This window comes from Arvicanthis niloticus, chromosome 12 (assembly GCF_011762505.2).
Source record: "Arvicanthis niloticus isolate mArvNil1 chromosome 12, mArvNil1.pat.X, whole genome shotgun sequence".
In the NCBI taxonomy this organism is placed as follows: Eukaryota; Metazoa; Chordata; class Mammalia; order Rodentia; family Muridae; genus Arvicanthis; species Arvicanthis niloticus.
In genome coordinates, this window is record NC_047669.1 from 78,923,472 (window position 1) to 78,951,039 (window position 27,568).

At 45.0% G+C, this 27,568-nt stretch overlaps 1 protein-coding gene across 2 annotated transcripts; it reads left to right on the forward strand.

Moving 5' to 3' along the window:
* The first annotated feature begins 1,644 nt into the window (after window positions 1-1,644).
* LOC117717483 (interferon-induced GTP-binding protein Mx2) lies at window positions 1,645-24,494 on the forward strand. Of its 2 annotated transcripts, none has more exons than XM_034514685.3 (14): window positions 1,645-1,762; window positions 3,889-4,015; window positions 5,721-5,913; window positions 6,848-6,985; window positions 7,557-7,711; window positions 7,978-8,116; window positions 8,581-8,779; window positions 14,993-15,071; window positions 15,478-15,600; window positions 16,007-16,148; window positions 19,625-19,783; window positions 20,258-20,334; window positions 22,115-22,366; window positions 23,905-24,494. In XM_034514685.3, the coding sequence occupies exons 2-14, from the start codon at window positions 3,917-3,919 to the stop codon at window positions 24,133-24,135; spliced, it is 1,986 nt and encodes a 661-aa protein (XP_034370576.1). In that variant the 5' UTR covers window positions 1,645-1,762; window positions 3,889-3,916; the 3' UTR covers window positions 24,136-24,494. The 2 variants fall into 2 exon arrangements, with proteins under 2 accessions (XP_034370576.1, XP_076799337.1); XM_076943222.1 differs by lacking the exon at window positions 1,645-1,762 and adding an exon at window positions 1,992-2,071.
* Window positions 24,495-27,568: the final 3,074 nt, after the last annotated feature.

A 27,568-nucleotide genomic window follows, 5' to 3' on the forward strand; every position in this document is an offset into this window, starting at 1 on the left:
AGGCATTGTCACCTCCCTGAAGTACAGCCCACTAATTCCAGATTCCCTCCAGCTTCCCACTGGACTTTAGCCCTGAATCAGGCAGGCACAGACTGAATTTATTTCCCAAGAACCCAAGAAAAGAAAGTGAAACTAAGTCTAAGCTGAGCCGAGAAAGGCAACAGGGAGGGGGGGAGAGGGAGGGAGTAGAAGGGAAGGTAGCTAAACAAATCAGAAAACAGGGTGATTTCATCAGAGGTCACTGAACTTGCCTTCCCCACCACTATGCTTTCTAGGGCCAAAGAACATTGTGTGCCAGGAACCATGCTTGATCCCACTTGTGAGAGCACTGCACCATCAACTCTTTCTAATTTTTCTCTTTTAATCAAACCAAACCGGGAGAATGTCAAACTCCACCCCACAGTTACCTGGCAATAGCCATGTATGCTCCTCCCCACAGTTACCTGGCAACAGCCAGGTAGGCCTGACCCAATTTAAAAGGGGCCGCTTGCCTGCTCCTCCCTCTCTTGATCTCTTGATTTCTTACTTCCACCCTGTCCCTTCTCTCCATGTGCTCATGGGGAATTCCCTTCCCACCTCTCCATGTGCTCAAGGTTGGCCTCTGCTGCTGCTGCTGCTGCTGCTGCTGCTGCTGCTGCTGCTGCTGCTGCTTCCTCTTCCTCTTCCTCTTCTTCTTCTTCTTTTCTCTTTCTGTCTGTCTCTGTCTATGTCTCTCTGTCTCTCTCTGTGTCTGTCTCTGTCTCTCTGTCTCTTTCTCTGTCTCTCTCTCTCTGTCTCTCTCTGTCTCTCTGTCTGTCTCTCTCTCTGTCTGTCTCCCTCCCTCCCTTCCTCCCTCCCTCCCTCTACTACCCTCTTAACTCCCCTCCCCATGCCTTGAATAAACTCTGTTCCATACTATATCTTTGTGTGACTGGTCCCTGGGGGGAGAGGGGGGAAGATGCTTTGGCATGGGCCCACTAAGACATCCCCTTCGCCCATACCTGACAACACCTCCATAGAACATACCCCCTATCTCTTTATCTTTGTATAAACACATCAAGAGCCACCTGCATGAACCAGGTGCTAACTACCAAATCTGCCCTCAGTCTTGGGGCTGAGGTTAAGACCCCGTGACATGGTCTACTCTAAGAGGACCCTGGTGTCTGTCCTGCTAGTTTCCAGGACAGGCAGCCCAGGGAAAGGGCTGCAGCAAGCCAGTCCAAGAGCTCTGAAGAGGACAGACACTTCCCTGAGCTGAGGGATGTTATCTGCAGAGCAGGGCTCTCCTCTGCAGAGCAGGGCAAGGTGCAGTAGATCCCTGAAGGCACCTGTTTCCCTTACCAGCCCTGCAGCAGCAGTGTGCTCAGATCTCTAAACCTGCTGTCACAAGGGACCCAGAGGGGCTGGTAGGGTCCTTCAGTGATTCCTGGTATGGATTGTCTCTGACCCTCCCTAGTGCTGGGAGGGTCCTGACAGAAAGCAGGCATCCATCTGAACTGGTGTTCATATAGCATGCCTTGGTGGGCTGAGCGAGCCTACAATATCAATTTCCGAACCTCAGGACTGAGCCAAGGTCCTCTGAGGGTGAGTTTCATTTCTGAGCTCAGTGAGTTTCAGTTTTGTTTCTGAGCTCCGTTTGTGTGTGGTGGGGGTGGGCAGCAAGCTCAAGCCTTTTCAAGCCTTTTCACTAAGTTTCAATTCTCCTCTGGAAGGGGCGGAGCCAGCACTGTTTAAAGAGCTCTGAGCTCTGGCAGCTGCACACTCTGTCTCCAAGCCAGGAGTGGTGAGTATTGCACAGGATTCTGTGCAGGGATAGAGGATACCTTCTAATGGTTCTTTGTAGACATTGGTGAGCACTACAGGACATTTTTTGGTGCTGTTACAATAATGGGGACAGTGACAGTTTGTGTGTGGTGTGGTGGTGGTGGGAAGGCAGTGAGCTCAGTTTGTGTCTGATGTGGTGGTGGGAAGACAGTGAGCTCAGGCAATCTCTCTCAGTTTCATTTCTCCCTGGGAAGGGGTGGAGCCAGCACTGTTTAAAGACACTGGAGCCCAGAAAGCCAAGCTCTCTGTCATTAAGCAGGAGAGACTGGTGAGTATCTAGGGGACAACCCGAAGCTCAGGGCAAAGATGCCTCTGGGTTCCTTGTGGATCCTTGGGGGGGGGGGGCACTGTGGGACATTAAAATAAGGGGTCAGTGACAACACAGGTGGAGCTTCTGGGCTAGACACAGTGCCCTCCCCAGCTGCTGATTCTGGGGGCAGTGTGAAATACTCCCCAAACTTCAATTATCTCTGCTAGGAGGCAGCAGGAGATGGTGGGGGGTCCCAGGGCCTCCAGGGTCTGGGGCTAAGGCCTAGATGAGAAGTTCCAGATCCCCTGCTGCCTGGGCTAAGAGTCCATGAGAAATCAGATGCAGGTCTCTTGTTAAGGGTTGGGGGAAACCAGGTGACCCAGGGGCAGGCTTTGAAGTGCAGACTGGAGCCTGCTTTGGGGTCCTGCTGGAAAGGCTGACAGAGGATCTGTGTGGAGAAATGCATCTGTCCAGGTTCTTCCCGGTCCCTAGACAGGACAAGCTCTGGGTGGTCTGAAGCCCTACCTCTGCTCAGAGTGCAGGTGTTCCTTAGACCTTTCATTCTCAAAGGCTCAACTGCAGGGGACATGGAGGGCAGGAACCCTGGAGAGGAAAGGGCTCTTGAGTCTCTCTGTGGCCACTTGAACACCCTGATGGGCCTGGGAAGGCTCCCACTCTTAGCATCTTAGAGTTGTTCTGGACAGACATGGTAGTGGGTGGTTAGGGGTTCTGACACTGAAAGGAGCTGGATTCTATGTCCATGCTGTTCCTGTTTCCACTGGGCTGAGGATATATCCCCAACAGGGAGCCCTGCCTTAGGGATTTTTTTTTTTTTAAGAATAACTGATTGATGTCACATATCACATAGGGTTTACACAGATGTCCACTATGTACTATAGAGTGGAAGCAAGCCAACCATTCCAAGTACAGCAGGAATGGGCACAGGACCACCCCCCCCCCCACACACACACACACCTGTTTACTTATGTGTGCCTGACCCTGACCTTCAGGTGAAGCATGAGCCTGCATGACATGTGGTGGTCTCTGTGTGATGTGATCTGCAGTGGGAAAGAGTTAGGAAGTGGGGAGACAGGAGGCAAGGGTGTTTTGCAGGTCCCCTGAAACTTAGGATTGATCTAGTGCTGATTGATCTAGTGGAAGAAGCTTCTGTTTGACTGGACCGAGGTCTGAATGGGCAGATGCACCCACCTCAGGTGGACAGTACAGCTGGCTATCCAGGGCACTGAATGTGCAGAAAAGCATGTGACCTTTCAGGTTTCTCTGCTCTAATGACCCACCAATCTCAAAGGTGACTCAGGAGAATTGTACATGCTTGTGAATTGCAGGCCAAACACAGGGTTTAGATCTCAGAAAAGGAAACAAATGGAACAGATTCCTCAGTCCTGTTTTGACTGGTCACTCAGAATCTTTGGTCATGGAACACAAGGCTGGGACAAGTGATATTCCTTGATTGTGCAGTGAGACTAATCAAGACAGCCATGGACCAATATATGAGGCTCAACTGAAGTAAATGGGTGTTTACTCTGGAGGCTGGGTCCCCTTTAATATGTGGTCTTTCCAAAGCAAGGGAAGGAGAGCTGTGTCTGTAGGATTTTTTAGACTAACAGACTCCATGAGTGCCTTTAGGATTACTCCCCTTTCATGATCCCCTCCCACACAAGAAACAAACACCTGCCTTTCCAGAAGGACCCCTGGGATGGGATTGGCAGGAAAGAATGGAGGTTGTAATATTGGTATCTTTGGTGTAAATTTTAACCAAGGTCCAGAAAATTATATTCCAGACCTTTCTAACTTATAATATTCATTTCCAACAGAGTGGCCAATTGTGAGAAGAAATAAAAGATGGTTCTTAACACAGAAGAAAACAGAAGTGTTGATTTAGTCAACTTACCCAGTGACTCACTGCCCAGTGGAGAGACTGGCCTAGGAGAGAAAGACCAGGTATGACACATGTCCATCTGAGGGCAGCTCCTTTATGCCATACCCACTGGAGATGGAGTATGCATCCTGGGGCAGGGTGCAGATGTGCCTACTGGTATCTTTGCTTGGGCCAAGGCAAGACCAGTGGCCCTCTGGTGTTCTTCACTGAATGTGTCCAGGATTCTATCTTGCTCTGAAAAAAGTGGTATTATTATGGACTGGCAGGGCATTGGACAGTGCTATGCTGTCCTCTGCCCATACCATAGCTGTGTCTCCAGCTACAACCCCTGTTAGGACTCATGAGACATTACCTCCTGGAAGAAGCCACTTGGTATCTGTTTTCATAGATCTTTGCGGGATGTTTCAGATCTACGTATACACTCTCACTCACATGCTTTGGGAGCAGCCATCTATGGTTACTTAGCACAGTCTCTAGGCAGAAAGGTACTGAGCTTCTGATTGGGTGTTTTCAGGTCTATAGTAGCAGCACAGCTTCCTCTTCGTGAGTAAGAGTCCTAGGGCTGGAACCACTTTCTTGAACATGCACTGGTGTGCTCTGTTAGAGGTGCAAGTGAAACTCTTACATCGCTTGGGGACACAGCTGTTGTTAGCAACAAAGCCCTAATGGGCCTGGTGCTGCAGTCCTGGGAGCGAGGCCTGGGATGTAGAATACTGTTGCTAAAATTCTTTCTCTGGGGGAGACAATAACATATGACCGTCCTTCTAAGGTCCCAAGGACAAACCAAGGTGCATGCAGTTTAACCAGCATTCACCAGAGAACCAATGCATTTATTAGGCTTTCTTGCAGAGTAATGGGTAAGAATGACTTCTAAAAAGAAGCTTTCATTTGGGAGACCATCTCAGATCACCCCACAGACAAGAAGCCAAATATGTGATAACCAAGACAAACTATAGTAACAACTTGATAACTGTGATAAGAGTTCTCTAATGTAGTGGAGCTACACGCTGATCAAAATGAGAATAAAGAGAGTTTAGTATAATAAACCCCACTGGAGTGATCAATGTGAGAATAAAGAGTTTAGGATAATAAACACCACTGGAGAGCTGTGATGTGTGTGCATCTCAAAAGTGGGTAATAACACTTTAGTGTAACCAATAGCTGGGGGTTTGTCAATATCAAAGCTGGAATCAGAGATGGATAGAATGGGGCTTCAGTTACTCCTAACTGAGCAGGCATGACATAAACAGTTTATGATTATCTCTCTGGTTGGGCCAGAGGACATACATAGAGTATGGGCCCTGTCATTGGCTCAGCCCAGAACAGCCTGGAGAATTAACCAGTTTTCACAGAGATTACTTATAATAAAAACCTATAAAAACTGTGGACAAGGGAAACTGAATGGCTTTACTTCAGCCTTAGAAACACGTTTCTCTCTCTCTCTCTCTCTCTCTCTCTCTCTCTCTCTCTCTCTCCTCCCTCCCCCCCCCAAGATAGTGAATCTGAAGTTACCTTTGCAGGTCCATTACTGGAAATCAGGAGCCCGCTGTACTTTGGGTGCTTGGGCCATGCACAACATGGATCCTATCTTTCATCATTAAGACAGAAGAATCAACGTTTTTTTTTTTTAATTTCCTCAAATATATTTTGCCTATTTCTCACTGTTTAGGGAATTCTAACAACACATATATTGCTCTTGAACTCTGTTGGCTTTCCTAGAACATCTCCTGTGGAGCATGACCTCACTCTTGCTTATCCCTCATCTAGGAGTCTGTAAACAACCTCTGCAGTCAGTATGAGGAGAAGGTGCGACCCTGCATTGACCTCATCGACTCTCTGAGGGCTCTGGGTGTGGAGCAGGACCTGGCCTTGCCTGCCATCGCTGTCATTGGGGACCAGAGTTCAGGGAAGAGCTCTGTGCTGGAAGCACTGTCTGGAGTGGCCCTCCCCAGAGGCAGTGGTGAGAGCACAGTGCCTGCTGCTCTGCTAGGCTATGGGCCCTGGGACTTCAAGGGTAGAAACAGGTCCTCTCCTAGTTTGGGGACATAGCAGAATAAAGGTCAAGGTGCTCTTACTTTTTGGCTTGAAGCACAGGCTTATAGTTTATTCCTCCTCTCACAAGGGCACCAGGTTCAGGGTCAGTCACTAGGGTTCCACCCATACAGCTTCTCAAGCCATACATTGCCTCTTTTTGGGTTCTGTATCTAACAGTCACTCCAAGTGTTGGGGCTAAACACATGTGGTGGAGGCAGCTTTCAGTCTATCACACGCTCATTGTATATGTGAGAGTCACTTGAGGTCTGCAGTTTGCAGGAGTTCTGATTGAATGAGTCAGGTCCCAAACCCTTTCCTTTGAGGTGACTGCTCCCTTCAGAGAAGAGACTAGTGTCCAGGTAGTGTTGCTGTATAAATTCTATGGCTCAGGCAGTCATTGGGCACTCAGGGAGCCAACTGGTTCAAGGATGCAGGTGAAATGCCATAGACATGACAGGAGTTGAAAGGAGATCCTAATACAAGGCATGATGTAGTAACCTGAGGGACATGGTGACCAGGATGTGTAGGCTAGAAGGACATGTCAGGTATGTTAAAGGTTCTACCAAGGTCCCTGTGGAGCTGAGAGTGCCAAACTAGGAGGAACCCTCCTAAGGGTTCCTTAGCTATCAATCTGAAGTAGTTGGTAGCTTTTACCCCAAATACATAACCACGACCAGGGTTCTTGTTCCCAGAATATAGACCTGAGGTCACCCTGGACAGGCAGCATCAAAGTGAGGCCAGATGTTTCTATTCCCAGCATCTCTGCAGATGAGAGTGTGAAGGTGTGGGTACCTCTAGCCTAAGGCCCCATACTGGTGTGTGCAGCAGAGCACTGGATTAACATGGACCTTATCTTATAGGTATTGTCACCAGATGTCCCCTGGTACTGAAATTGAAGAAGCTGAATCAGGGAGAGGAGTGGAGAGGCAAAGTCACCTATGATGACATCGAAGTGGAGCTCTCTGATCCTTCAGAGGTGGAAGAGGCCATCAACAAAGGTCGGTATCCTGTTTCTCCCTTGTCCTCTGACTATCTGTCAACACTATGTCTTGAGTCAGTGGAGAAATGCTGAGTCTTTCTGTCAGGACCTTGTTCCCTTCAAAGCTGCTGCCACCCAGGACCCCTGCACAGAAGAGGCTTTGAATGTGGCTGTGGCACAGTTCTTCACAGAATGCCTTACAGGAGGATTTACATTCTATCCTGGATTCAGAGGGTTTTGTCCATGGTCACCTTTTCCTATGATCCTGGGAGGAACATTATTGTGACAAGGACAGGTAGAGCAGTCAGGAAACAGAATGCCACAGGAGGGGCCAGAAATAAGACATATGGACCTGCCCCTAATAAACTACTTCCTCTAGCATAGTTCCACCTCCCAAAGTGTCTAGAAGCTCAAAATATGAGCAGCTGAGGACCAATCCAACTTTTCAGTGAAGGAGTCTATGGGGTCACAGCATAGCCAAGGCATGCTTTCCCAGAATTCTCTGGAATAAGCTCTCTTTCCATCTGCCCTCTAGTCTCCTTATCCCACCCCACTAAGTTTGACCAGGCTATCTTTTTCCTCCTTTCTAGGTCAGAACTTCATTGCTGGGATAGGGCTGGGGATCAGTGATAAGCTCATTAGCCTGGATGTCAGCTCCCCACATGTTCCAGACCTGACTCTGATTGACCTGCCTGGAATTACCAGGGTGGCTGTAGGCAACCAGCCTGCAGACATAGGACGCCAGGTGAGACTCTAGACCTGCTCTGACACATTGGGTTGCAGAGGTGCTGAGGTATGTCCAGGGCTATATCTAAGAGAGACCCTGTGGAAGTGGGAGTAAGACTGGATAGCCAGGCTTTACCACGACCTCCATGTTTCAGGGAGACAGGGAGATAGGTAGATACAGTCCATGGAGGCCAGGGCCTGAATCCTGAAGCAAGTGGATGGTCAGGACCATTTCACTCTTGATTCTGTCACCATAATTAAGAGTCACCATCTCATTTCTTATAGATCAAGAGACTCATCAGGACATACATCCAAAAGCAGGAGACCATCAACCTGGTGGTAGTCCCCAGCAATGTGGACATTGCTACCACAGAGGCCCTGAGCATGGCTCAGGAGGTGGATCCTGAAGGAGATAGGACCATAGGTAAGGAGAGTGGGAGATAACAGTGGTGTGTGAGTGCAAGTGAGATACATCTCCTGGATCCAGATGGACCAAGCTCAGGATCCCACTGAGGCTATGGACCCCCTCATCTCATCTCCCTGGTAGAAAATGCCTGAGGAGCCAGAGGTGGACAAACATGGGGAGGAAATCGTATCTGTTGAGACTCACTGTGCCAGGAGCCATGGTAAAGTCCATGGCAGAGTGAAGAATGAACAGCTGTTGTCTGGGTGGTGGCCATGGAGAGGTGCTGAGAAGTCTGCAGAGGACAGAGGGGCTTTACAAGGCCACGTACACAAGTCTCTGTGGGTCGGTTTCTACCTTGCATGAGTTTTGAATAGATCATGTCTGCCTCAGACACAGGATGGGATTCTGGTGGCCAGTGAGAACTGAGCTTCCTGCAATCTTGGAGCGGTGTGTGTCCTCTGATCTCAATGCCTGTCCTTCAGGGATCTTGACCAAGCCTGATCTGGTGGACAGAGGTACTGAAGATAAGGTTGTGGATGTGGTGCGGAACCTGGTGTACCATCTGAAGAAGGGCTACATGATTGTCAAGTGCAGGGGTCAGCAGGACATCCAGGAGCGGCTGAGCCTGACTGAGGCTCTTCAGAATGAGCAAGTCTTCTTCAAGGAACACCCTCATTTCAGGTGCTTCTGCCATACTGTCCCATGTAGTGAAAATTCCCGGTTAAGAGCAGACCACAGTTGAATGGTACAAAAGCCAGAATCACAATTAGAGCAGAACAGAAGAAAAGTAGGAGACCCAGATCCTGGCCATGCATTTGACATGTCATAAAGGTAGACTCAACTACAAGAGATATCAGTTCAGCCATCCATTGCAGGGACGACTGTACAGTTTTTTCAGAAAATGATGCCAGGCTATTGTTTGATACATTACAGCAAAACAAAGGTTGGGCAGCAATAGACACAGGTGATAAGAGCTTAGCTTCCAAACGCACCTGCTGACGATGGCTTAGAATCCCGCAAGACCTTTGGAACTTCCTACTACAGGAACATTTTCTTTGAAAAGAAAGGGCTGTCCTAATCTTAGTGAGAATTGTTTGATTTTTTTTCCATTTAGTGTGATGTTGGCTATAGGTTTTTCATATATAGCCTTTATTTGGTTGAGGCAAGCTCTCTCCATCCCAAGCTTCTCCATGACTTTTGTCCTGAAAAGGATATTAGATTTTTGTCAAAGCTTTTTTCTGTGTTTAATGAGTTGATCATATGATTTGTGTTTGAGTTCATTGTGCGATGAATAATATGAATTGATTTACATATGTTGAACAATCCTTATATCTCTGGAATAAAACCAACTTGGTTATGATGGATGATATTTTTTATGAATTTTAACTTGGTAGACAATATTTTATTGAGAACTTTTCCATATTTCTTCATCCAGGAGAGTGGACTGTAATATTTTCTCCCCTCCCCTCCCCTCCCATCCCCTCCCCTCCCCTCCCCTCCCCTCCCCTCCCCTCCCCTCCCCTCCCCTCCCTTCCCTTCCCTTCCCTTTTCTTGTTTTGTGTTTATCTGGATTTGGTATCAAGGTAATACTGGCTTCATAGAGAAGAGTTTGGAAGCTATTCTTCATTTTCTATTTCTTGGAAAATTTGAACAGTACTAGTATGAATTTCTTGAAGGTCTGGTAGAATTCTGCAGTGAATCCATCTGGTCCTGGGCCTTTTTTAGTTGGGAAAGGTTTTATTACTGCTTCAATCTTATTCCTGGTTATGGATCTGTCTAAACTGTTTATTTCAATTTGACTTAATTTCAGTATGTCGTATACATCTAAGATTTTAGACATGTCTTTGATGCTTTTCAGTTTCATGTAAAATGTAGATTTTTAAAGAATGTCCTTATAAATTCCTGCATTCTACATGAATCTATTGCAATGTCTCTCTTTTCATTTCTGATTTTATTAACTTGGGTTTTCTCTCTCCCCCCTCCCCCCTCTCCCCTCCCCCACCCCTCTCCCCTCTCCTCTCTCCTCTCTCTCTCTCTCTTTTTCTCTCTTTCTCTTTCCTTCCCTTCCTCCATCCCTCCCTCCCCACTTTGGGTTTTTTAGTCAAAGGTTTGTCAATCTTGTTTATTTTTCCAAAGAGCCAAACTTACTGATTTTTTTTCTATTTTATTTCACCTATTTCAGCACTGATTTTAATTATATCTACCAATTAACTATTTGGAGATATTGTTTGCTCTTGATTTTCCAAAGCTTTCAGGTGCATCATTAAATTATTAATTTGTTATCATTCAAAATTTTTGATGTACTTATTCTGTAAATATTTCTCTTAAGACTGCTTTCACCAACCTGTTTCTTAGGACCATTTGCTTGAAAAATTGTTTTCCAGACTTTTACCCTAAGGTAAAGTCTGTCTTTGTCACTGAGGTGGGTTTCCTGTATGCAGCAAAATGCTGAGTCTTGTTTACGTGTCCAGTCCATTAGTCTATGTCTTTTAATTAGGAAATTGAGTCCATTGATGTTAAGAGATATTAAGGAACAGTGATTATTGCTTCCTGTTATTTTTGTTATTAGAGGTGGAGTTATCTTTGTGTGGCTATCTTCTTTTGGATTTGTTGGAAGAGGATTACTTCCTTGCTCTTTCTAGGGTATAATTTCCCTCCTTGTATTGGAGCTTTCCTGCTATTATCCTTTGTAATGCTGGGTTTGTGGAAAGATATTGTGTAAATTTGGTTTTGTCGTGGAATATCTTGGTTTCTCCATCTATGGTAATTGAGAGTTTTGCTAGGTATAGTAGCCTGGGCTGGCATTTGTGTTTTCTTAGGGTCTATATGACATCTGTCCAGCATCTTTTAGCTTTTATAAAGTCTTTTATAAATCTCCTCAGTGCTACCTGCCCTGTCTCTGACTGGAGCCTGTCTTTCCTATTATCTTGGTTGTATCAGAACTGTGTGGGGTGAGTGTTACTACTGGGGTTAGACTTTTTTTTAAAGACTTTTATAAAGCTTTTATAAAGTTTTATGAGAACTGGTGTGATTCTGATAGGTCTGCCTTTGTATGTTACTTGGTCTTTTTCTCTTACTGCATTTAATATTTTTTTTCTTTGTTTTGTGCACTTAGTATTTTGATTATTATGTGGCAGGAGGTATTTCTTTTCTGGTCCAGTCTATTTGGCATTCTATAGGCTTCTTGTATGTTTATGGGCATCTCATACTTTAGATTAGGGAAGTTTTCTTCTATAATTTTCTTGAAGATATTTATTGGCCATTTAAGGTGGGAATCTTCACCCTCATCTATACCTATTATTTTTAGGTTTGGTCTTCTCATTGTGTCCTGGATTTCCTGGATATTTTGTGTTAAGAACTTTTGGCATTTTGCGTTTTCTTTGACAGTTGTGTCAATATGTTCTATGGTATCTTCTACACCTGAGATTCTCTCTTCTATCTCTTGTATTCTATTGGTGATGCTTGTGTCTATGACTCCTGATTTCTTTCCTAGGTTTTCTATCTCCAGGGTAGTCTCCCTTTGTGATTTCTTGATTGTTTCTACTCCCATTTTTATGTCCTGGATGGTTTTGTTCAATTCCTTCACCTGTTTAGTTGTGTTCTCTTGTAATTCTTTAAGGGATTTTTGTGGTTCCTCTTTAAAGGCTTCTACTTGTTTACCTGTGTTCTCCTCAAATTCTTTGAGAGTGTTATTTATGTCCTTCTTAAAGTCCTCTATCATCATCATTAGAAGTGATTTTAAATCTGAATCTTGCTTTCCTAGTGATATGGGGAATTCAGGACTTTCTTATGTGGGAGAACTAGGTTCTAATGATGCCAAGTACCCTGGCTTGCTGATGCTTATGTTCTTGGGCTTACTTTTCACCATCTGGATCTCCTTAGTGCTACCTGCCCTGTCTCTGACTGGAGCCTGCCCTTCCTAATATCTTGGTTGTATCAGAACTGTGTGGGGTGGATATTACTACTGGGGTTAGAGCTGGGGCCCAAGATCTGCTCAGTGCTCAGGTGCAGAGAGGAAGGAACCAGTGTTCCAGGCCAAGAGTGACTTCCTGGGTCCTAGTGGGTCCCAGTTACTCCCTGTTTGGGGCAGGTGATGCTGTCTCCTTACCTAAGATACTGCCTGGGTTAGAGCTCCTGGGAGGCCCGCTTCCTCTGGGTTCTGTGAGATTGGGGGCAGAGCTGCCACCCAGGATTTGCTCAGTTCTGGGGCCCAGACCCATGAAGGATGTTATTTAATGTCCTGTGTTTGCTGAGATTTAATTTGTGTTCTAAAGGGGGATTAATTTTAAAGAGAGGTTCGTGAACTACAGAGAAGAATGTATTCTTTGTGTTTGAGTAGACTTTCTATAGATGTTTCTTAGGTGCATTTGATTTTTCTGTTTTCCTTTGTATTTTTTTTTTCTTTTTGACATAAGGTTGTGTTTTCAGTGTGTATATGTTTAAGATTGTAGTGTCCTTTTGTATTTCATTCCTTTGGTAAGTATAAAGTGTCCTTTCTTCTGTCCTCCCCCTCCTTGATTTTGGTTTTTATTTTTCAAGACAGGGTTTCTCTGTGTAGCCCTGGCTATCCTGGAACTCACTCTATAGACCAGGCTGGCCAGGCTAGTCTCAAACTCACAGAGATCCTCATGCCTCTGTATCCCTAGTGGTAGAATTAAAAGCATGCACCACCATGCCCAGCCCATTATTACCTCTTTTGACTAGTTTTAGTTTTATTAGCTATTAGAATATTTACCTTGTTTGTATCCTAAATCCATTTGCTTTTCTACCCTTTCCCTGAAGTTAGGTCTAGTAAGCTGTGTTTTCTGGGGGGAGCAAAAGAGATGAATTCTATATTCAGATCCAGTCTGCTAGTTTGTCTTTATTAGAGATATCAGATTTACTGTTCAGAGTTATTATTGATGGGTATGTGCTAATTCCTGTCATTGGTTTTGTTTTGTTTATTTTTGACTTTGCATTTTAAGACAGGGTTTCACGATACAGTTCTGGCTGTTCTGGAATTCACTATGTAGACCAGGCACACAGAGTGCACTACCATGCATGGCTTTGTTGTTGATTTAATGGTGTTCATTGATTTCTTTTGATAGACTATTGTGGTATTGCCTATCTTATTTCCCATAAGTTCTTGGATATGTTCATCTTTCTTTTCAGAGCCCAGTATTTTTTTTCAGAATCCTCTGTAAAGCTGTATTAGCAGTCATAAATTCCCTAAATTTGTTTTTATCATGGAAGTTTTAATTTCATCATCAATTTAATAGATAGCTTTGCTGAGTATAGTAGTCTGGGTTGACAATTGTGCTTTTTCAGAAATTGGCATACATCTTTCCAGGTTTTCCTGACTTTAAAAGTTTCTTTTGTGTGCCAGCTTTTAATGCCAGCACTTGGGAGGCAGAGACAGGTGGATCTCTAGGAGCTGGAGGCCAGCCTAGTCTACATAGTGAGTTCTAGAACAGCCAGGGTTACATAGAGAGACCCTGGTTCAAAAAATCAAAACAAAAGTTTCCATTCGATTCCATTTCTATTCTACCACACTGTGTTTGTTATTTTGTTTGTTTGTTTAAATAAATTGACCAGTGTAGAAGTTGGATCCCTAAGAGGAGTAAGCTAACCACAGGCAGGAAGAGTTCTAACTCACTTATGCCTTGCATCCTAACCATACCAGTGTACTGTGTGAGCACAGATTTTGGTGGTACGAGACTAGTATAGCTTCATGCCTTTAAGAGCTCATGGCATAAATCCTGTCTTGGGCCAGGGTGAATCTCCCCACTTGTTCATCACACATATGCAAATACATGTCAGCGAATTTGTATAAAGACCTGGATCTATATGTATTGTCTATATTTCTGTGTATTATGCATTTGAGTGTGCATGCATGTACTCATATTGTAGCCTATATGAAAGGGTATGTATACTAATATGTATTTTACATGTATATTGCAGGTTTCGGGGGTCCTGCTTGGGGTTTAGTAATAAAGACACAGTATAGTACAAAACACTGTACAGTACAAGGCTGCTAGCTTGGTTTCTGGGGCAGTTCCTCAGCTAGCCGTCCAGACTCTCTCTCTTCCCTGCCACTGTGTCTTTATCACATGGCTCTCTCTGCTGTACCTCCCAGTACTTCTGTTCTTCCTCTGCTTCAGCTCTAGCCTTCATCTCATTATTCATCAAGAGCCACACTCGTTTCTCATACAAAAAAGTTATTAGCATAGTGGGAGCTTCCACGGCTTCCTCACTCTTACACAGTCAGCAGCAGGCAGGACTGTACTCTATGCCTGTGGCTTGATTGAGAGCCACATGACCTCCCCCACTGAAGCTTGCTTTTTTTAACATGATAATCTCAGAGAATCATCTTTTTGGGTGGATGAGAAAGTGGCAAACGTTTACATTTAGAAAGTAGGTATTGTGGACTATAGAAATGACAATACCATATATCCTGCCAGCACCTGGCACTACCAGCCCAGCAATTAACAACTGAGAATACAGGGACACACCTTCATAGCCAGTTGATAAAATCTGTACGGATAGGTTACTCCAACACATGTCATGTGTGTGTTTACTCACCACACATGAAAGGATCTGTTGTATACTTGTGTGCATATGTTCATGTGTATCACACATGGACAGGGCTTTGTGTGCTGTGATAACATATCTGTAGTTGTGTACGTTTGTTTTCTGGAAAGCAGGTTTTACTCTGATTATTACGTGAGCCAAGGGGGATCATTGCAGCTCACTGAAGAACTATCCAAGCTGATTTCCCTACATCATCCCACAAACCCACCTCTGAGTAGGCATCCCATTCACTGATAGTACCCAAACTGCTCTGACCTCCCCACAGCAGGCTGCAGACTTGTTTTCTGGCCAGGTCTGATAGAACCCTCTCTCCTGTTCCCTCAGTGTTCTTCTGGAGGATGGGAAGGCCACAGTGCCCTGCCTGGCGGAGAGACTGACCACGGAACTCATCTCACACATCTGTGTAAGCTATAGAGATCCTGCTTGGAAACAGGAGTTCTTGGCACCTGTTGAAAACAACAGAAGAGTTTAGGGGTCATGTGTTGTTCCAACTTCCACTGTTTTAGAAGCTACTAGAAGGTGCTTTGTGGCACTTTCCTACAGAGAGTTCATGTCTCTGATACAGAAGGAGGTCTCCCTGGGTGGCTCTTTTAGGAACCAACCATGTACAGTAGACAGGGTTATATAGATGGAGGGGTGGGCAAACCTGGGTGGAAAGAGATGCTTTTCAAGTACTGCTCTGTACCCGGAAAATTCTCAGCACTTTAGAATGTTGTCCATATGTCATGATGACTGTGTAGAGTAGGCTTGGGGCCTCCTTTGCATTCCAGTCTAAATTTCTATGTTCCATTCACCTCTTTCCATTTCAGAAATCTCTTCCTTTGTTAGAAAATCAAATAAAGGAAAGTCACCAGAATGCAAGTGAGGAGCTGCAGAAGTACGGTGCAGACATACCAGAAGATGACAGTGAAAAGACTATCTTCCTGATTGAAGTGAGCATTGTCTGTGTTTCCAAACATGGTGACTACATCACTCTCTACACCGGAATCTGTCTGGTGCTCTTCAGATCTCATGCCTCCAAAGCTGATGCAAGTGCACCCTGCCTATTTAATGTTAAAAAGGGAGTCAGGACAGAGACCATGATTGAGTCCAGGGTTGAGCTGGGTGGCATTTTTCTTTTATTCACACTGAGAGAAGAGTTCTCCCTGAGGATCTCAAAGGAAGAGGGGTAAGGGAGGTATTTCTTGCTGCAGAAGTCCCTTCTCCATACTGTTCTGCTGGGCCCACCCACGAGGATGAGGTGGTGCTCCTGCCTTCAGAGCACACACATGTCCTTTCACTACCTTATCCCTTGCTTGAAAGATCTCTGTTTATATTGGTGTTTTTTCTTTTTGACAGAAACTCAATGCTTTTAACCAGGACATCACTACCATAGTACAAGGGGAAGAGAATGTTGGGGAGGGAGAATGTCGCCTATTCACCAGGCTCCGTAAAGAGTTCTTGTTGTGGAGTAAGGAGATTGAAAAGAATTTCCAAAGAGGTGAGTATCTTGTTCAATTGTGTTGGTATCCTTAACAATCTTACACTCCATTGTTATAGACACTAGAAGTTCATCGTTCATAGTTCTGGGTGCTAGGAAATCCCAGGTCAAGGCACCAGGAGATGGAGTGTCTAGTGAAGTCTTCATCTCTGCTTCCAAGATGATCTAGCCTGGTCCTTGTGTGAGGAAGATGAGAATCAGTTTCCTCTGTCCTCTGTTCTGAGGACATACATCTCCTCTGTGAGGATGGGGCAATCATGTCCTAGTCACTTCTTAAAGGCTTACTTTTCAATGCTAGTACACTAGATATGAAGTTCTACTTATGAACTTGGATAATGCATCAGATAAGGACCTGACAACAAGCCAAATTAAAAATACTACCAAAATCTAACTTGGTGAAACAAAGAAGTTTGGGGAGTGGATTACTTACAGGAATATGGGTAATTACAGGCACAGAAATGACTCAGAGATATGTGTATCCTCAAAGATTACCCCAGCATAGGTGATTGCCAATGAAATCTAGTACACACTGCACAGCCTGCACACAGCTTAATAGGTTGGAGTGTGTTTTTTCTGGGTAGTTCAATTGGTCTGAGCCTTTGCCAAGCAGCTTGACTTGTCTATGCTTCTGCCAGGAAGCCCAGCTTATATGAGAGTTAGTTTCAACAGTCCCTATTGTTTATATACACTTTAGAAGGGGGCCTAGTAAAATTTATCAGTTTCAGGGACTTCCTAAAACCACTCAGTTGTTTACTTCCTGAGTTTAAGGAGTCTCCCAGGAGGTTGTAGTGTTTACTTACCTTGGAAACATCCTATCTTTTCACCTCCTTTTTAACATCTTATGCCTTAGGGGCATCCCTCTAAAATGGAAAGTTTTAATCTTGGAGGAAACTGCTGTCTGTGCAGGGCCTTCAGGCTGGGATGTCTTAATGTGTTTCTTTTTGGCAATGAGAAAATAATATAAGTGCTAGCAGCCCTCTCCCTCTGCAGTACTTCACTTTTCCATCTTCATATCTTCAGAACCTGAAGCAGGAGAAAGGTGTTATATACCTATTCTTTTATCATATATCAGTGCTGGCCTGGCTAAGAGGAAATCCAAGGGACTTTGCCTTCCTTGAAGTTGCTTGATGAAGACATAGAATTGGTTTGCACCATTCAGAGATTCAGACAAACAGCTTCCCTTGGCATGAGTGACATATATATAAAGTGGAATGCTCTATCTTCCGCAGGCCACCTGTGGAATCCCTCTGTCTCCTGCGGGCCACTTGTGGAATCTGCTAGTCCCTTGTGGAGGATATGGAGAGTGGTCAGGTTGGGTAGCAATGCGCTTTTGTAGAGAGCCTTACAAGACACTTATTTAAAGGCTGTGACTTTCCATGTCCTCACTATGCCCACCATTTCTGGTGTGCTCACTACTAAGCCCAGACAGTTTAAGCCAAACACTATAGGCCCTACAGTGTGTCTTCACTCCAGGAAAGAGCCACTGCCCCATTTCAAAATTCTAGAAGTGTTCGCCACTACATCTAATAGATGGGGGAGGGGAGGTTAAAGAACAGAATATGAAGCAACTTTACAACTCCAAGATACCAGAACAAGATCCAGTTAGAAGAAAATGGGCAAAGGACTGTAAAAGGCATTCTGAAAAGAAGATATACAAATGAATAGTAAAACACTTAAAAGATGTATGACCAGAGGCCATCAGAAATGCAAATGAAAACACAGAAATAATTCATGTCCCAAGCCCTAGGGAAAGTAGATTCAGAAAGGCAGACACTGCCAGAGGCTGGAGAAGAAGCAGGGGAAAAGGAAGCCCTGGTGTAGGGATGGGGAATGTGAAATGGTATAGTTGCTGTGTATTACAGCCGTGACCCCTCAGAGAAGTGAACACACACTGCCTATTTCCGCTCCCAGGGGGATTTGGAAAGAAGTCTACAGGAAATAGACAGCATACAAGTCCTTTTGCCTTGACCTGACATTTCTCCCCATGTCATTACAAGTCTACTCTAGGTATTTATGCATTCTTGTCAATCCCTGTAAGGATCAGAGACCACACTAACAGACTTGTTTATACTTAGTACCTTTAAAAATCTCATCTGCAAATAGTGCCACCTTGAGGTTGTTGTGTGGTTAGGAGCACAGCACAGGAGTTTTGAGAAAGGCAATTCAGCTCCTAGCGTCTCTCAGTGGAGTATTTTAACACAGAGAAAGACATAGAAGGAATAGAGTCACAAGGTACTTGGCTGATGAACCTTGCGGGCAGGATACTGAGTGAAAACCGCCAGTCACAAGGGCCTGTGTCCTGTAATTCCATTTCAAAGACACCCAGAATATACATATGGTGTAGACAGAGGTAGAGCACAGGCTCCAGAGTTAGAGATAGAATAAGGTGAGGTACCAACTGCCAAGGGTAAGACTGTAGAGCTTGACTTACAACTCTCTGGATATATTTAATGTCTTGTTTAATGAGGTAAGCTTTCTTTTAATTAAAAAATATTCTTTGGAGCCTGGAGTGATGGCACAGTGGCTGTTCTTTTAGAGGACTTGAGTTTGATCTTTAGCACCTACATGCTGACTCACACAACCAACTGTAACTCCAATCCAGGAGATCTGACACTCTATTCTGGCCTGTGGAGGCACTGCATGCATATTGTGCACAGACATACATGGCAGGTAAAACACGCAAACATATAAAATGATTAAAAAACAAAACAATAACAAATACAAACAAACAAAAAACAAATTATCAGTTCATCGCAGAGAAAGCTGGTGCCATCTGAGTCTGCTGCCTACTTCCAGTAGAGGGGAGAGGGACTAGCTGTTTGTGTCATGAACAGGGGATCAAGTCACACTGGGGACATCAGATGCCTGTTTCTCCTGTCATCCCTTGATGAAAGGTGCCTCTCCTCCCACCCAGCTCATGATGCTGTCTAGGGGCCACAGGGCCTGGTGAGCCATGTGCTCTGACCTTTCTTTGGTCAAAATCCAGTTGGATTTATAAATCCACATGCCCACGTCTTTTTGAGGCTTGTATTTTCCTCTGTTTTCTACCTGTTGTATTCTGCCATGGTCTCTGGCTCCGATCTTGCCTTTTGCCTTAACTGAGAAGTAGCCTTGAGACTGTATTCTTCTCTATAACCCTGAATATTTTTCTTTCTTTCCTTTTTTAAAAAATTTATTTATTTTATCTGAGTATACTGTCACTCTCTTTAGACACACAAGGAGAGGGCATCAAATCCTATTACAGATGGTTGTGAGCCACCATGTGGTTGCTGAAACTTGAACTCAGGACCTCTGGGTGAACAGTCAGTGTTCTTAACTACTGAGCTATCACTCCAGCCCCTATAAATATTTTTTCAATATGCAGACATTTATTTGCTTCACTTTATCTTGCCAAATTCAGAAAGATCAGAATGGGTTTGTTTAGAAAAATCTGCAAGATGATTTTCTGAACAAGTAGCGGTTACTTCCTATTGCAGGTTATGATGCCTTATATAAAGAAGTCCAGACATTTGAAAGGCAATATCGTGGCCGAGAACTGCCAGGGTTTGTGAATTACAAAACGTTTGAGAACATCATAAGAAGACAAATCAAAGCCCTGGAAGAGCCAGCTATAGAAATGCTGCACACGGTCACGGGTGAGTGCTGCACAGGGTCTCACTGAAGAATGCTTTTGTTGCTCTTAGCCATTTTATTTCTGGGATGGGGACACAGGCAGTGCTCCACCTCAGAACTGTCCCTCAGCATTGGTTCTAGGCTGTGGGAGGTTTTCTGTGATCCCAGACACTACTGCGGTGTTCAGGAATTCAATATATCCTGACACTGTGGGCAGATTTGCTGTCAAAAGACAGAGTCACGAAACCTCCTAGGCCCTTAGCTCAATTCTATAGAGAACACGGCCAGAATCCTTCATGCAAGATGATGATCACCCTTCTGCAAATATATTATCTCTGGAAACTGGGTGTACTTCTCTCTTCATTGGGCAAAGAGAAGATAACGGGGAAAGAGCAGGAGAGCACCGGCATCCCTCACCTCTGCCCTAGTTTTGCATCTGCATAGCGTGAACACATGTTACTCCTCACCACATTAAACTTTTTTCTCTCTTCAACCAGAAATTGTACGAGCTGCCTTTGTAAGTGTTTCTGAGAGGAATTTTTCTGAGTTTCTTAACCTCCACAGAACTGCCAAGGTAAAACCAAATGTATTATTTTTAAAGCATAATGAATATAACAGTGGAGAATCGCTGTTTTGGATTGAGATTATTTCTGCTTTTCTGTGCTTGTTTGGAACTTAAGTTCCTGCTTGAATTTTAATGATGAGACTACTGGTGCTATCTGACTGAAGTCGGAGCATGGAGAGGAGGGGCAAGGGAGGAAGGAACAAAGGAGGATTCAGAGATGAATGCTGAAACCACAAATGAGTACCCTGTTAGGGAGGCTCACAGACCCATGTTACAAAGGCACTCCTGACATTGAGTGATAGATGTCAGATATGGGACTCAAGGGGGACATTAAGATGAATTGTGAGAAGTAAGACATTTATTAGAAAAAATTTTAGTGTTATAGACACAGAGTATCTAGGGCCCCAGACACCCTGATAGGGATCTGATGAGAATGAAGCTCACAGAAAAGACATGTGTCCCTTATAAGTCTCTGAGGAAGGAGGAATATTTTATAACCCTGTAGCCATGGTCTCTGATACCCTAACATGCAGAAGGGAAAGGGATGGGGGAAATGTGACCACTGGTAAGCATCAGATAACCAGCAGTAGCCTTTCAATGTCCTTCGACGTGTGCAGTGTGTCTTAGAAAACGTATTTCCCAAAATGAGAAATTCTGGTATCTGAAAACCTATTGGCTTAATAGGATAGCTGATATTCTGTGAAGCAGAGGAAAGGGCTGCTGAATTCTTGGGGCCAGAGTAGCAGTCTGGGCCGGATTCCATCAGTGAGAATGCTTCATGAAGACTATCCTCTATGACTCTCCTTAAAGCCCAGGACATGATGCCCATAGATGATTGGCCTAAAGTGAGCCCTTCTTATACCTGAACATTCTCTGGTAGAAACGACTTCCTTCCTGTAGATGTCAAAGCTGACAAAAAAAAAAAAAAAAAAAAAAAAAAAAAAAGCCAGGAGAGTAGCCAGGTCAGAGTTGAGAGTTCACACAGGTCCCAGCCCCTTCCTACCTGTATTCCTTACTTCTGTCCTGGTTGTGACCAAATACCTGATAAGAACAACTTAATAAGGGTTTATTTGGGCTCATGGTTTGAGGGGGTACAGTTTGTTGTGGCCAGAAAGACAAAGAGATAGGAATGTGAGCCAGCTGGTCACATTGCTCTGTTAAGAAAATAGATCAATGCTGATATTCAGAAGCCCAAACTATAGGATAGCACTGCCTACACTAGACTCAGTTTTCTATCTCATTTAAACATCTCTGGAAATACCTTCTCAGACATGCTCAGATGTAGACTCCTGTGTGATTCGAAATCTAGTCAAGGAGCTGGAGAGGTGATTCAGTAGTTAAGAATGCTTACTGCTCTTGGAGAAGACTTGGGTTCAGTTCCCAGTACTCACATCCAGTGGCTCTAGTTCCAGGGGATCCAGCTCCTTTGTCTGGCCTTTGTAGGCACTTGCATGAGTACGGTACACAAACGCAAACACATACAACACACATACACACATAAAATAAACAAATCTTTAAATCCACTCAAGTTGACACTGAAGATTGACCCTTGTGGCAGGGGGCCGCTCATACCTGGCTCAGATCTCCCTAGGTTTCCACCTTCAGCTCAGGAGACCTCCACACAGATGATCTGGGGGGTGAGGGGTGGGGAAAGGGACTACTCCCAGGTAATGACTTCTTTTATTTCTGCCAGGTGACTAGATAGATGCTTGTGGACCTGTTGAGTGTCCGTGTTCTTCCTCCACGGCAAGCATTTCTTGATAACTATTGCTTTTCTGTTTCTTTGCAGTCCAAACTTGAAGACATCAGATTAGAACAAGAAACGGAAGCAGAGAAGTCGATCCGACTTCACTTCCAGATGGAGCAAATCATCTACTGCCAGGACCAAATTTACAGGGGAGCCTTGCAGAAGGTCAGAGCAGAGGAAGCTGAGGAGGAGGAGAAAGCGATGAAGCATCGCACCATCAGTTCCTCTAAGTCCCAAGATTTACAGAACTCGAACATGGCTGAGATCTTCCAGCATTTGAATGCCTATCGCCAGGTAAGTATGTGAACATATTGGAACTGGGTTTTAGGCCATGTGTTCCCTTTAATTTTGTGTGTCTCTCTGTATAAGTCTGCAAGGGGTTTCAGGACAACTCTGTCCTACAGCTCTAGGTGAGCCTCTGGGAAGTAATTCTAATTCATCCAAATGAACAGGTAGTTTAGAGAAATAGACATCTGCCTTTTGTGGTCCATGTGGCCCTGACTGTGTGGCTTAGACTCTGAGAACATCAGCTTTCTTCTCTGTAAGATGTGGTTTCCCCATCCTGAGCACCAGTGATGAAGTGTAGGGCCCTTAGCACAGTGTTAGGATTCCATGCACTCATCAAGTAGAAGCTAGGTCCTGACACCTGTTTGGTGGGTACATATCACGTAACCTAGGTAACAGCAGATCCTACTCAATCAGAGCCATAGGGACTTAAAGCATCCACACAGGGGAAGTCATGGTGACCTTCTCGTGTACAGAACTTTGTCCTAATCACTGGCTGCTAGAAGGCCAGTCTTATCACGTGGCCAAGCCCATTGTTCCTGGATCCTATGGCCATGCACATATAGATAATCAGATTATCTATCTGTCTCTGGGACTCTGACAACTCCAGGGACCTCAACAAATAAGGGAGTAGAGGTTTTATTCTTTCTGACTGGCTTTTTTTTTTTCTCAGAGTATAATGTCTTCAGTGTCTCTACGTGTCATACTGTGAATCAGGGCTTGTCTGTAGACATCATCCCTTCCTTTTGGCCAAGGCCCTATTCCCACCTAAGGTACCCATGACTGGATATCTTGGGTCACTGTGCCTTCTCTGTGTCCCTCACCTGTGCACTTCACTCTTTCCCATTGCCTCAGTCTTCTGAGAGGACACTGAGGAAGGCCTGTATCTGCTTGCATCTTACTTCTCAGAGATGACATGGGCCACACCCTTGCCATCTGTCCTATGTCCTGACATAACTTGAAGTTTGTGCCCCAACTGTGACTGGGTACTTATCACTTGTCTGGCATCTTCTTACTCTGGTGTCTTGTGACATCCATTTAACCATCTCTAGAAGCCAGTGGTCATGGTATACTTGTATCCTAAAGAAGAAAACCAGAGAGACACCAGATGGGAAACCAGCAGCAGATGACATATAACTTGGAGAGCAACCTGTCTCAGGAGAGACAGGAAGAATTGAGCTGTTAGCTAGGAGAACAAAAGGGGCGAGTGGAGGCTGACTTCCTTCAGGCAGCTAATTTAAAACTCTGCCTGGTGATGCTTAGAAGCCTGGGTCTTAAGGACAGGTGAGCAATGCTCTCAGCAGAGGGGTCAGCCATTTTGAAATAGAGTTGGGGTGTCTCTGTGGACTATGTTCCATTGAAAAACCATTTGATGGTCAGGAAAACAAGAATCCAGAGTCTAGCTGCCAACTTGGACATGTTCAGTCAGGACACTGAGGGGCCTGAGGGAGGCCTGTATCTGCCAGGATCTCACTACTCAGAGATGACATGGTAAACTCAGGCTCCCTGCACCTCTCCCTCAAGCCTTCTGTGTCTCCCTCTACTAGGAGGCTCACAACCGCATTTCCAGCCACATTCCCTTGATCATCCAGTATTTCATCCTGAAGATGTTTGCTGAGCAGCTGCAGAAGGGCATGCTCCAGCTCCTGCAGGACAAGGATTCCTGCAGCTGGCTTCTGAAGGAGAAGAGTGACACCAGCGAGAAGAGAAAATTCCTGAAGGAGCGGCTGGCAAGGCTGGCCCAGGCTCGGCGCCGGCTAGCCAAATTCCCTGGTTAAGCTGGCTCTGTCCTTTCCTGTGTCTCCTGGATACTGATTCTGGGACAGAGGGCTCTTGCCTTTCCTGGTAGCTATACCACCACCCTTTATCCTCTGATAAATGTTAGTACTCAGATTTGAAGGAGCTTTCTGCTCACTCTTGAGATGAGGAAGGGAAAGAGGCTCCCAAAACTCAGCTAGTAGATGGATAGAGGAAGCCACTTTGCTGATAAGACAATGGCTTCACCCTGAGTACCCTTCCTACCCACCATGTGCTCTACCTTTTAGCACTCTTTGTTTAGGAACAAGTATTTGATGTACAAATGGGCCATGGTGTTGGGAGCTGCCTATATATTCCTTAATAAATCACTTTTCTTTGACTCACTTTGAATTGGGGAAAGGGGTTGCACAGGACTGCAGAGGGTGGAGGGCAAATGGGCAAAAAGATGGGTCACTAAAGCCAACCCTCTTGGAATTGGGAACCAAGGAGGGTTTACATTTTAGGGACTGCAGCAAGTGAAGCTTGGAAAGACAAACTATCAGACACATGCATGCTTTGTGTACACGGGCACTGGCCTGCAGGGAATACAAAGCAGTCCCGGTGTGAGCAGAAGCTGTGGAAGATTCTGTATGCACAGCTATGTTAGAAAAACCATCCAGAGTAGTCCCAGGTCAGCTAGGGAACCATACCCTCCCTGCAGAAGAGCTGCAGAGTCCCTCCATGACTGGGAGATGAGTAGATGAGCCTAACCCTCAGACTGACTCTCCCGGAACCCAGCTCCAAATCTACACAGCACTTCCTGACTTCAAGTTTAAGAAGCCTTGGTTGCAGGTCACAACACTAGCTGAGGACAGATGCCCAATAGAGGCCTTGACACCAGGTTCATTGAAGCACTGAAGCATCAGGAATGCCAGGCCCAGGAAAGAGAAGATGCCCCCAGTAGGGAGGGAGAGGGACATTCTCCAAGAAACATGATGAAGGACAAGGGGCACAGTGAGACTTCCAGAAAAACTAACTGCCTCAAGAGGCCTTGCTCCCTGAGGAGACCAGCTACACAGCCCACTCTTAGATGGCAGCTGAGCAGTTGACGAACTACCCTGTGCTCTCCTAACAGATTCTAGCCTACATGTCTTCTGACCTTTGAAACTCTATTATCACTGACTTTGAGAGGTTCTAGAATATGTTTACAAGGATGCTAGGAAGACAGTGGCCACTGTCCATGTGCAATTCCATAGCTTGGTTTGGGTGACACCAATAGGTCTCTCCAGGGCTGACTGACTACTTGTCATTCCTATGGTCACTGGAGCTCCCAGAGGCTGACTATGAACTGGAGCTTGAAGTATCCAAGCCTTTCATCACAGAAGATTCTGGAAGAATACAGTGGGCAGGGAGTTTAAACATCTCTGATTCGTATGTGTTCCTCCAGCCTGGTGTCTTAGGAGTTTTCCATGCCCAGGCCTAGCTCCATCTTATAGAGACATTAGATTCTGATGGACCAGAAACAGTCAGAGGCATCGAAGTATCAGATGTAACTTGCCTGGCTTCATTGGTTCACTGGATATATAGAGGGTGAGGAGGGAAGGTGAGAATTTATGCTATAAAGGAGAAAGTTTATGTAGCCTGCTGGGTGTGGTTCTCCCAAAGATCCAGGAAGATGGTTCTTTTAGGATATAAAGAACAAAATATTACAGAGTGGGGATGTTTGGGAGTATGTAAGGGGAGTAAGAGGAGGCCAGATATTAACGGACTCCAGTAGACTAAACACTGGGGCTGGCATGCTGCTGGCATGAGCTTTGTTTCAAAGGTCTTGTGAAATGATTTTTTCAATGAGGAGAGCCTTCTGCTTTCTATAAATCCTCTTCAAATGGAGCATATGCTTGCCACCAGCCAGCCAGCAGACCCCCACAGCAAGCCTCATATCAAGGAGGGAAGTTGATGTGAGTGTAACCCAATACCAGGTGATGAGCCAGCACACCAGCTGTGTGCCTCTCAAACTCATTGTATCCAGGCCAAGCAAGAAACTACCAGTCAGTGATGTGTCCCCTTTGTTCCCACAGAGGATGCTTCAGTGTTCCAGCTTGTTGGGTCTCAAGTACCATTACTGCAGGCTGATGTGTTTAGGATGAGCCCAAAACCTCCTGAGGGAAGTTCTCAAGTCTTCTTTCCAAGTACAGAGATTTTAAAGCTCTTGTCAAACACTGCACCCACCCAAGTGAGCCTGGGTTATGTCAAGCCACATAGTCACCCTTCTACACTGTGACTGGACAGAATTGCACTGCAGGTGTGCCTCTGGAAACACAACCTTGGTCTGAATGGAAAATAACTTTGAAATCAGGGACCTAGATCACAGTAGAACCTCAGAGACATGAGCTCAGGCAAAACTGTCATCCCCAAATTTAGCTAACCAGTGATCATTTCAAGGCTGGGTTCAGCTCCTTGCCCAGCTCTGAGAAGCTGCCAATGATGATTTTTACTCTAATGAGAGGCTGGGTTAATTTACATTCAGAAAATTAAATGTGTTGTTTAACTACACCAACATCAGTGTTTTCCTCATCTTGTTGCTTTTGGATTAATCTTTCAAGTGAATCCAGCCCTGTGTACAAATGAATCTGCCTAGGATGAAATTTCCCAACATGGAAGACGGAAACATCCCAGCTTGTTTGCCCGTGGAAGCACATTAAACCAGTATCAGTCTTCACTGTCCCCAATGTCTGATTGTAGTAACCCCAAGGCAGGTATCTGCAGCTGTGAATGGCCATGCCCTAGTGGCAGCAAGCAGCTAGCACTTTGCTTGGGGTTCCAACACACACGCTGAGGCAAGTCCTTCTCGGCCCGTATGTTGGCTTCTTTGCACATTTGCATTTTCATCATTTGCATAATGTGCAATCTTTGCATTATTTGCATTTTGCTGCTGCAAGCTCCAAACAGTGCTCTGTATCTGTAATGTATCCATCCTCAGCCCCATATGACTGAAGCAGCTAATGGAAACATGCTAGAGAAGGTTTGTTCAGGCTGAGATATGAGGCTGACAGATGTGGGTTCAATGGTGAGGGATCTACAGGGTATGTTAGATATGTTGTTTATGCTTACCTAATACCCAGGTAGCTCTGGGTTCAATCCCCAGTACCACATGAAATCTGTGTGGTAATAAATGACCTTGATTCTAGTACTCTGGAGGTAGAAGGATAAGGTCAAAGTTACCCTCTGTACATCTATGTATCGCCTTTTTTTTTTCTATCTATGTAGCGCTTGAGGCTATCCTGGTGGTCTTATACATAAGGTCCTGCTGGAAGGTAAGACAAGAAGGGAGAATGGTATCACAGCAGAAACACATGTATACTAAGAACTCCAAGCAGAGTGGCTTTTAGCTCTTATGTACAAGACCACATCCATCTTTCTCCTGTCCATAGTCCCAAATACAGGGAAGAAAAGTATACATTGTGTGAGGCAGCA

What these genes read in the sequence shown, in the direction of transcription:
- LOC117717483 (XM_034514685.3), top strand. Translation starts at nt 3,917, where the DNA reads ATGGTTCTTAACACAGAAGAAAACAGAAGTGTTGATTTAGTCAACTTA. An exon ending in GGCCCTCCCCAGAGGCAGTG is followed by an intron (nt 5,914 to 6,847) that starts GTGAGAGCACAG and finishes CTTATCTTATAG; the next exon opens with GTATTGTCACCAGATGTCCC. An exon ending in AACTCATCTCACACATCTGT is followed by an intron (nt 15,072 to 15,477) that starts GTAAGCTATAGA and finishes TTTCCATTTCAG; the next exon opens with AAATCTCTTCCTTTGTTAGA.